This window comes from Tachysurus fulvidraco, chromosome 13 (assembly GCF_022655615.1).
Source record: "Tachysurus fulvidraco isolate hzauxx_2018 chromosome 13, HZAU_PFXX_2.0, whole genome shotgun sequence".
Taxonomy (NCBI): Eukaryota; Metazoa; Chordata; class Actinopteri; order Siluriformes; family Bagridae; genus Tachysurus; species Tachysurus fulvidraco.
Genome location: NC_062530.1, coordinates 24,363,549 through 24,374,839, shown reverse-complemented (window position 1 = coordinate 24,374,839; position 11,291 = coordinate 24,363,549). Strand labels below are relative to the sequence as shown.

The 11,291-nt window shown below is 42.0% G+C and overlaps 1 protein-coding gene across 1 annotated transcript in view; it reads left to right on the top strand.

The window, feature by feature from the left end:
* The window catches only part of LOC113652669 (AT-rich interactive domain-containing protein 3B-like), a 58,113-nt gene that overhangs the window by 28,079 nt on the left and 18,743 nt on the right, over window positions 1–11,291 (top strand). Inside the window, exons 3-4 of the mRNA XM_027161884.2 lie at window positions 218–292; window positions 463–535. Of these exons, the coding sequence (XP_027017685.2) occupies window positions 218–292; window positions 463–535 (148 nt within the window). The remainder of the gene's footprint in view (window positions 1–217; window positions 293–462; window positions 536–11,291) is intronic.

Genomic DNA, 11,291 nt, shown 5'->3' with positions numbered 1-11,291 from the left:
GATGATAAGTGATTGTGGAGAAGATGATTATGATGATGATGTAAATAATGTTGATAACTGATGATGATGATGATAACTGGTGGTGATGGTGATGATGATGATGATGATAACTGGTGGTGTTGATGATGATTATGATGCTAACTGATGGTGTAGTAGATGATGTAAATAATGTTGATAACTGATGATGATGATGATGATGATGATGGTTTCTCTGCAGAATGGCAGTGGTGTGTGGGGTGAGGAAACAGACAGCAACAGATCGAGAGGAGAGGCTTCCAGAGACTTTGCCAAGGTGATTTCTCTTTCAGTTTATCTCTCTGTCATCGCCATCTCTCTCTGAACTTCTCTGTGTTGCTGACATTGTCACTGTATTGAAATGAGCACATGTAGTGCTAATAATAATAATAATAATAATAATAATAATAATAATAATAATAATAATAATGTTTGTATCTTATGCAGTTGTATGAGCTGGACAGTGACCCCAACAGGAAAGAGTTTCTGGATGATCTCTTCACCTTCATGCAGAAACGAGGTAGATCCTTTTTTGTTGTTGTATTTTTGTCGTTTTTTTGGTGTGTCCTCTTCTCTCTGCTCTTGTGGTGACGCACTGCACTTTGTGGCTGGTGGGTTGTTTTAGTTACACATCTATGTTGCATAAAGTAGTGTTGTTGACTTGACAGACGCTCCGACTTCACCTGTAAACACACACACACACACACACACACACACACACACACACACACACACACACACACACACACACAGTGTTTTGGGTGGATGGATTTGTTCTGTTCACTGCAGCGATTCTGTCTCACACATGTTACAAATATAACTGGTGTTTTATTATAGAGTCAGTTCCTCATCACTCTGCTACACACACTGTTATTAGATCAGTAGATTAGCTCTGAGCCGAGTAGAGACGACTCCCACCAAACTGCACACATCTGTTTAATGCGTTTGTCTGCTAGAAGTCTGTGTGTGTGTGTGTGTGTGTGTGTGTGTGTGTGTGTGTGTGTGTGTGTGTGTGTGTGTGTGTTTATTCCTCTGTGTGTGTGTGTGTGTGTGTGTGTTTATTCCTCTGTGTGTGTGTGTGTTTATTCCTCTGTGTGTGTGTGTGTGTTTATTCCTCTGTGTGTGTGTTTATTCCTCTGTGTGTGTGTGTGTGTTTATTCCTCTGTGTGTGTGTGTTTATTCCTCTGTGTGTGTGTGTGTGTGTGTGTGTGTGTGTGTGTGTGTTTATTCCTCTGTGTGTGTGTGTGTGTGTGTGTGTGTGTGTGTTTATTCCTCTGTGTGTGTGTGTGTGTGTGTGTGTTTATTCCTTTGTGTGTGTGTGTGTGTGTGTGTGTGTGTGTGTGTGTGTGTGTGTGTGTGTGTGTGTGTGTGTGTGTCTGTGTGTGTGTTTATTCCTCTGTGTCTGTGTGTGTGTTTATTCTGTGTGTGTGTGTGTGTTTATTCCTCTGTGTGTGTGTGTGTTTATTCCTGTGTGTGTCTGTGTGTGTGTGTGTTTGCACTCTTCTCTGTGTGTGTGTGTGTGTGTGTGTGTGTGTCTCTGTTTGTGTCTTAGTGAGTGTGAGTCTTTGCATCAGTGTGTGTCTGCATGTCGGTGTCTGTGTCACTCTGTGTGTTTGTGTGTGCGTGTGTTCATATGTTAAATTCTTTTGTGAATTTACATTTTAAAACTGAACGTAAACAGTGTAAATGTTTTGCTCACAATTGCCCTATTTATTTATTTATTTGTTTGTTTGTTTGTTTGTTTGTGTGAGTAAAATTTTACTTGGGATATCACATGTGAGGACGGATTATAACCCAAGACTCAAACACGTGCTCACAGGTCCATCTGATCACGTCAGCAGCCTCAGTGTGATGTCATCTTATTTATTAAAAGCAGACCGCAGATGACTCTCAGCTCCACCTGTCTCTCTCTATCTCTCACCCTATCTCTCTCTCTCTCTCTCTCTCTCTCTCTCTCTCTCTCTCGGCTTCATAGATGAAAGGTCAGAATTTCTGTCTCAGCACAGCTTTTCAAACATTAGGTGAAAAATCACTCGAACAGCACATCAGTTGCTGCCCATTGAGGTTGGACGTTTAAAGAGCTCCATCAGAATGAAACACCAAACACTTATTAAAATATCAATGAGGTTTTGTTCATGCGCTTCAGCTGCAGCTTAATGTTAGCCAAAGATCGGTTGAAATGTGTGATCAGCAAAATTTCCTTAATCTGAGTTGGTTAATTTGTTTGTGTAGGGGTGTGTGTGTGTGTGTGTGTGTCGGAGAGTGTGTGAGCATGGGAGTGAGTGCGAGTGCATGTGTGAGTGAGCGAGCAAGAGTTTGTGTGCTTGTGCGCAAATGTGTGAGAGTGTGTGAGAGTGTGTGAGAGTGTGTGAGAGTGTGTGAGAGTGTGTGAGAGTGTGTGAGAGTGTGTGAGAGTGTGTGAGAGTGTGTGAGAGTGTGTGAGAGTGTGTGAGAGAGTGTGAGAGAGTGTGTGCGAGAGAGCCAGCGTGCTCTGTGCAGTGTTTCTCAGTTGTGTGAAGGAGTTGATGCTCTGTGTAATGATATGTTTAGGGTCAGAAGGTTTGTCTCAGGGCACTCACATTCACACTAATGGCCTGCTAAGTGGAGCGATGTTGTTCATCTTAGCACATGAGTGATGCTCCACTGTACGCACAATGCTTTGAATAACACAATGACTCAACGTTGATGTTGAGCTGTGTTTGAGAAAATCAGGGATCTCTCAGTAACAACATGACACTCTGAGCCAAAGCTGAGTAACAAGTCTTATTCTTTTTCAGTACTTTTTCTCTTTCACCCATCCTGGTTGTGTCCTAGACACACATCTGCTCCATACGCTTTCTCCTCTGGTGTTCCTCAAGGCCCGGTACTCTGTCCACTTCCATTTATTTTCTTCACTCTCCTTAGCATAGTAAAAAGCTATTACAATGTTAAACCGATTATAACGCGCGTATTTAACATTTATGGAAGGAGTCAAAAGTGTCAGCACTTTGTAACAGCAGTAACAAGTGGTAACTAAAGCTGTTACATAAGTCACAATGCTAACTAAATAAACGTGATTATAAATGGATAAAATGTACACACATCTTGGTTGTTGTTTTTGGTATTAGCGCAGCAGCAGACCTGCATTAAAGTTCTGGTAAAGATGAATTCTAAATGAAATACTGCAGCCGCCATGTTTTCTGACTAGAAGTTGAACCACATCATTTTTTGTTTGTTTGTTTGTAGTGGCGTTAAAGCTGCACTGTTGGCACAGTCTAGTTCAGTCACTTTGGTGTGCTGCTTTTGCTAACGTCCCGATCTTAATCCACGGGTCAGGACTGGGAAATCTCTCGCTGTCAGAACGATCAGCCAGAGAAGTCGTTACAGCGCAGGGTTTAACCCCGTCTGAGACCCTGAAACTTGAAAGCTGCAGATGGAGAATCTCCCCAGGTTGTGGTTTTTCCTGATGCTCCAATTATATATCTATATCCATATATAATGACATCTCAGTGTACCTTTATGTTTCCTCTACATTCATTTCTTTGGGTTTCAGCAGTAATTTAACACCAAGTCTGTGGCTGTGTACTTTCCCACAACCTCCGTCATTTCTGAAGTAGCAAAGCTGCTGTTTAAAAGGTAAACCTTCACATCTGCTGTTGTCAAACTGATTGTGTGTGATTGTAAACACAGATATCTGTAGCGATGAAAATAATAACTTCTTCTAAATGTAATATTTCTTGCTGGGTCTAAGCACTGAAAACAAAAGCAGTTGTGATGTGTGTGTGTCTGTTGCAATAATGCATTGCTTTTATTTCAAAGATAAGGCACAGAGAATGATAGGGAATCTCGCCTCTGTGTGTGTGTGTGTGTGTGTGTGTGTGTGTGTGTGTGTGTGTGTGTGTGTGTGTGTGTGTGTGTGTGTGTGTGTCGCGCTTGGTCATGGCTAAGGAATTTTGGCCAGCCGTGTGTAACAGTCTCAGTGGGGCCGGGGTTGGGGCCCCCTGTAAACTGAAAGCCACATACAGTGTAAGCACAACCTACGTGCGCACACACACACACACACACACACACACACACAAACAAACAAACACGGTGACACACTCTCTCTCTGTTTTTTTTCTCTGTCTTTCACTGTCTTTCTTTCTTTTTGTCCTTCTCTCTCTCTCTCTCCCTCACTCTCTCTCTTTCTACTTCTCTGTCTTGTTTTCTCTCTATCTGTGAGTCTGTATTTGTCATTTTCTCTCTCTCTCCCTCTCTCTCTCTCTCTCTCTCTCTCTCTCTCTCTGTGTGGCAGTGCTCAGTAGTGCAGGTGCATCTGTGTGTGTGTGTTGGATGAAGGATGGTTGTATTCGAGGAAGTGAAAGCTAAAAGCATGCTTTTATACACGTCAGTGGCAACACTGTTGTGAAAAACACTCAAACCCACACCAATATAAGTCGGACAGCAATGTAGGCCAGAGAACGATTATCACAGTGTTCAAAGAAAGAAGCTTCCTGAACACCTACAGTGGTGAACAACGAGGTAGGAGGATGTAATGAAATGGAAAGTGCACCCAGTGTTTAAAAACCCCCAGTAACTTCACCACCTCAGTAGTATCTGAGTAATGGGTTCCATGCTTTTTATTGGTTTGTGAACAGAAATGGTAGCAGAGCATACAGTATTTTCACTTTGGGTGAAGTAAACGGACAGAGGAAGTCTCACACTGCCACGAAAAGCCTGAGTACTCCGTTAGCACCAATTACACCACGAATGGCCTCCTGGGAATCTGTGTATACATTGCACCCCCCCCCCCCCACCCACACACACACACACACACACACACACAAGGTTATGTAGAGCATACACACGGCGTCACAAGAGCTTCATTCAGAGACGCGTCTGTAAGGGTTCAGCGTGCGATCGCTAACACACATCGCAAGTGTGGACTTTTGGCCAAAAAAAAAAAAAAAAAGAATCGGTATAAGTCGGCACTACATTGTCAGTCGGTGTGTGTTGTGCTGTAATGTGCGTGCAGAGAGCAGGGGTTGGATTAGGGGCCCTTGCTGTCCCTCACAATGATTAATGAGCCTGTAAAACACAGGGCTCTCCACTGACCAGCTCCAGACCAGAGAGAGAGATGAAAAGAGTAGACAAGGACCGGAGAGACGGACGAAAGGGGGGAAACAGGGGTTGTCCACATGTAGAAAACAAGACGGCAGTCTTTCATTTCCGCGGGAAGGGAGCGATTCATCATCCGCAAAAGAGAAGAGTGAAAGCTACAGCTTGAGCAAAGACAACGTGGGTAAACGGAGTCAAAGCAAAAAATAAAAAAGACAGGGCTGGTGAGGAATACATTAGAAAATGTCTAGCATGAGGAGGTGGGCGGAGAACACGACACACAAACCACACATTACGGCAAGGGTTAGGACTCCTGTCATGAGGCGGGTCTCTCCCCTCCATCCGCTTTTTAATCATCGTCGAGTCGGTCTCTATAAAAAGAAAGGCGGACATGTTTGTTTTTGATTAAAGATAATGTCTGTGTGCTTCTAAAGCAGAAATAAAACCAGGCCTGGGAAAGACCCGCCCACATGGGACAGGAACACACCCACTGCAGGATGGGACACGCGGCACGGTGGAGCCTGGGGGCTTTAGGGCATCGTGGGAATAGAAAACACACATACACACGCTACATCTGCACAGATTTTTAATCTTAGGATGTCGAATGACTGATATACAATTGATTTTTATATACAATTGATTTTTTTATAGGCCTCTGAGTCAGGTCAAGAGAAACGCTATGGTATAAGAGGTTAGCGAAGATTACACCTTGGAAGTGTTTATGTGGAGGTGGTGATGTTTTCTAGAAATAGTATTCTGAGGACACTAGTTGTCTGGCGGAGCTAGTCAGAAGCTGGAGCTCTGAGAAAGATGCTATGTGGGAGTTGCTCTGGGTAAGGCAGCCTGTTTGGGAGAAGGTGTTCTGGGGAGATGGTCTGGAGAAGGTGTTCTGGAGAGATGATCTGGAGAAGGTGCTCTGGGGAGATGATCTGGAGAAGGTGTTCTGGGGAGATGATCTGGAGAAGGTGTTCTGGGGAGATGATCTGGAGAAGGTGTTCTGGGGAGATCTGGAGAAGGTGATCTGGGGAGATGGTCTGAAGAAGGTGATTTGGGGAGATCTGGAGAAGGTGTACTGGGGAGATGGTCTGAAGAAGGTGATTTGCGTTGATGGTCTGTAGAAGGTGCTTTGGGAAGATGGTATCTCCATAAATAGCTAGTGCTCCATGGTGCTGAGAGCACCTCTGGAGAAGCAATGCTTTGAAGATGCTCAGTCACCACAGCTACAGAGTTTCGATGAAGGAATAATTAAAACATCAGTAGAGGATGACCTGAGGGTCTGGGTGGTATTTTTGGAAAGAATATGAAGTGATGAAACAATAAGACCCCATACTTCATCCTGACCGTTTGCTTTAATAATATATACATTACATTGATGCTGAAGAAGATTTGTATAGAAACTAGTTTGTTGATTATAGTAAACAATTAGTGACACTCGTACTAAAATGTCTGGATCTTCTGTATGAAACGTTCCTGCGTTCCTCTGACATCACAGTTTAGTCTTAATCTGTCTAAACAGCCAGGATTTGTTGTGTGTGAATCTGTTCTTGGCTGGTTACCATCTCTGCTTTATATCCTCTCTCTCTCTCTCTCTCTCTCTCTCTCTCTCTTTCTCTACCTCTCTCTCTCTCTCTGTCTGTCTGTCTCTCTCTCTCTCTCTCTCTCTGTCTCTCTCACTCTCTCTCTCTCTCTCTCTCTCTTTCTCTACCTCTCTCTCTCTCTCTCTCTGTCTGTCTCTCTCTCTCTCTCTCTCTCTCTCTCTCTCTCTCTCTCTGTCTCTCTCACTCTCTCTACCTCTGAAAAATGAATGAATGGAGTGAGCTGGAATCTCCCCCGAGCCCTTTTCTTCCTTTCTTGCTTCTCCCCTTTGACCTGGAGGCCCACTTTCGAGCCAAACAGTTTACAGATGAGCAGCACCACCGTACAGACCCCAGAGGGAAAAATACCTCTTAGTCAGACTTTCACAACAGTGACCGTCTTCAGCTCGAGCAATTTAATCCGGTCTTCATGCTCACCTGCTTACGTGAACCGTCACATCTTTACCACATCATTTCACTTACAACCGTTCCTGACACAGTCATTCAGCAGCTGCCACTAGTGTTTATAAAGCCACCCATCCTGTCAGGTAGGGAATTAAAACCAGTTTCCTTTCAGTCTGAGTCACTGTGAGAAAGAGAAGCCCCTCATGTCTAAACATGGCCTTAAATGGATATGAGGAATGTGACTATTATCAGTGAAACCATCGTTTGCACGGATCGTTGCACGTGCTTGTTTGTAAAGATCTTGCATTCTTTTATACCACAGCGCTGTTGAATTTTCGGAATTTCGAAACGTCGATTCATTTTCTAGATCGGGAGCTCGGACCGTCGTTACGGCTTCTCAGTAACCTTACAACGTCCAAGAAGAGAGACGTTATCCTTTCTAGCTGTTAGAACAGAACTGCTAATAGGAATGAACTTTTTTCATAGATTTTTTTATACATAGTGTCATTTTTTTAGTAAATAAGAAGCATAAAAGGAATCGATTCATCGGCGTTATGTTGTACATCACACGCATTTTATTCCTTCTAGGCCTGAATGATGATGTGTCCAGCTCCAGTATGCAAATCTGACATTTGCATATTCATAGAATCACATTTACATGTTCATACAATTTGGATTTCTTGCTGATGGGTCCAGGTGTAGCTGTTTCTGTGCACTTTTTTCCGTTGAGCTTCATCGTCAACAAAATCGTACTTTTGGATACACAAAGACTAAAAGGCATGTTGACAGTCGATGTCCAAGCTGAACAGGCTTTTCTTTTCTCCTGATTTTCCTCCCAGGATCTATTAGATATCACCCTTTGTCTCAGAAAAGCGGTCGTCTTGTTTTCTACCTCCGAATCAGTAGCTGATCTGTGACTATTGATCATCAGCTCACGGTGTTATCCTCCACTCGCCTACGCATCGATTACGGAGTTAGCTGCTTTAAGTGTGAGGAAGAAAAGAAAAGGTGAGAGAGAGAATATTACAGACAGGTGGAGGGAGGGGAATCCACTTCATCTTGGTCTTCTGCTAAACCACCAAAGCTCCTTTTTAGTCATTTGTTATAGTGGCAGGATGTTGTGTAGCAGATTACTGTTATTTTCTCTCTGTTATTTGACGTGTCGTGCTAAACCGCAGAGGTGTTCAACTCCTTCTGAGAAACATCGGAAAACACAAAGAAGCAGGATGACACCTCCCTCTTCATCCCTCGTCCTCACCCTCTTTCTATAAAGCCTCGACATGCCGCACATTTCTAACGCTTTCTTTTTAATAAACAGTACAGAATAAAAGCTTTTGTTAGAATGAATAAAAAGCCACTGGATTTTGTTTATTTAATTCCCCCTCTTTCATGCTTGCATTCTTGCTCTTTTTACTTTTCGTTTTTCTTTGTGCTTTTTTCATTCTCTGTTTAGATCAGTGTGTAATTATTTATTTAGATATTTAGTAACGTTTCTTCGGATGTCTACCCGTTACTAGACAAGATATTTCCGTTGCTCGGTTGCTTATGATCGCTTGATGAATGTAAATCAGGCTTTTTTTCCTTTTTAAACACCTTCCGACTCTGAAGATTTCTCTGCACCGAACCCACTTGGGTCAAATTGTGTTTTTTGTTTGTTTGTTTGTTTCCTTTTTTGTCTTGTTTTTGAATATATTAAAATTTTTATCTTTGTTTTCTTTTGAGATTTGTAATCTTGTCCGAACTCTAAACATGTCCATCTTGAGACTTTTACTACAATAGATGGAGCTGTTTTTTCTCCAGTTTTTCTTGTTTATCTTTTCTACTTTAGTTCCTGTTATTTATAAACCTAAAATACCATTAAAGTGGATTTCCCTGAACACCCACCCCTCCCAGACACACACACACACACACACACACACACACACACACACACTACAGCCCCTAGGGCAGTTCCAGCTTTTCATCCGGTATGCTGTGTCAGGACATTGGGCGATGGCTCTCTTCTGCTCTCCTCCGTCCTCTCGCGTTTCGATGAGGTGTTGATCAGATTGCGATCAGTTTTGACCAGCCGTCCTCAGGGAGCACACGCACTCGGGTTACAGTCAAAGTGGCCTTCTCACTTTTCATGTCATCTACCCTTTTCACTCGTCCTCGTCTTTTCCCCTCCTCCATCCGACGGCTTTGTTCAGGTGACCCATCTTTGTGATCCAAGACAAGAGAGTCCGATTTCCCTTGTTCTCTTCTCTTTCCTGTCATTCTCCACTTCTACTCTAGTTTTTTTTTTTATGGACACCTTCAACTGCTGCCTTTTTACAACCATCATACCCACGTTCTTCCAACATGCGTCCATCCAACACACAACCATCCAACCCACGATCGTCCAACACACACGTCCACCCGACACACACGTCCACCCGACACATACGTCCACCCGACACACACGTCCACCCGACACACACGTCCATCCAACACGCACGTCCATCCAACACGCACGTCCATCCAACACCCATCCACCCAACACGCACGTCCGTCCAACACGCACGTCCGTCCAACACGCACGTCCGTCCAACACGCACGTCCGTCCAACACGCACGTCCATCCAACACACACGTCCATCCAACACACACATGCATTCTACAAATGTCACACAAAGAAGGTGTTAAAAATTCCAGAGGGAGACCCACAAGCTTAGACTGAGTTCTGATTAAAGTGACATTTGCTGAATTCAGTAGTTTGTGGTTTGCCGTAAAGTCTTTTACCCTTATTATGTTAAAATCCCCTGTTTCGTGTGACATCATTTATAAGAAAAAGCCTCTAACTGAAATGAGGAAGAATGAAGTGTGTGCATGCGTTAGGCACGCAATCTGTTATACAACACTATACAATCACTCTGTTCAATACTTTACATCATACAATATAAGCAAAAGTACAAATCTACGTTTCTCAGATTTCATGTTTATCACATTCACTTTTTATGTTTTTACAAACAATCTGTTTTTAGAGAAGATTTTTTTTCTATCTTATTTTTACAGACCTGTCTCTCTGACCGAGGACACGTTTCAGCGACTCATTAATTATTTATTTGTTTATCTCAGTAATTCTTTACATTAAGGTGAAGGATCTCTTACACACCAGCATTTACTTTATTATTAAACAGGAACAAACAATAAAGTTTAGCATTAATATGTCGGCGCTGATGTTAACGGTGTAAGTTAACACGTGTATTAATTAATGTTTGTTTAAATATTTTAAAAATACACACGCACATTAACTCTATTCATTTTCCATGAAAACAAGTTCATGTACATTAGCAGAAATGAAATGTGGATATTTAGAGTAAATAGAGTAAATGTAGATATTTTCTTCTTATTAGCAGCTAGGTGTCGTTTGTGTTCATGTGGCTTCATGGGTTATCACCTAAAAGTTGGGTTTTAAATTAAGAAAATAAATAATAAATTGTTAAAAAAAAAGTTCATGACATACTGTTTATAATTAGGCTATAATTATAATTTCAAGTTATTATATTGAATAAATATTTATTTATTTCAGAAAATACTGAAAAAACCCCCAAATATTTTCAGCTTTTTTGTACGTTTTAAAGTATTAATTTTAACAGTCGATATTACAGAAGTATAGAAATTGTAAGGTTAGTATTTATCTCTAAAATTTATTCCTAACGATCAAGTCTGAGGTGACGGTGGTGAGGAAAACATCCCTGAGATGATATGAGGAAGAAACCAGACTCAGAAGTGAACCTCATCCTCATTAAACCACATTAAACCATTAAATAGTTTAAACCAGTAAAACAGACATTAAACCAGTAAAAAGGTCATGGGGTGAACTGACATTTGGGGAGTTTTTACATTTTTTTCAGTTTGATTAAGGGATTTTTTATTTTTTTTTCTTGAGAAATGCAGTAAGTTTCTGATGGCCTTTATTTTGTGCCATGCCGTAACATTTAATATAACAAAGTGTGTTTTGGTCTTAAAAACAAGAGATGGGTGTAATTTTGTGGCAAGCCACAACATACCTTTGTGTAACTGAAAAAGTGTGTGTGTGTGTGTGTGTGTGTGTGTGTGTGTGTGTGTGTGTGTGTGTGTGTGTGTGTGTGTGTGTGTGTGTGTGTGTGTGTGTGTGAATCCTCTCAGTCAGGTGCTGCATGACTTTATCTGATGACCCAAATACCGTGCAGCTAATCTGCAACTCCTCTGTCTAATCTGT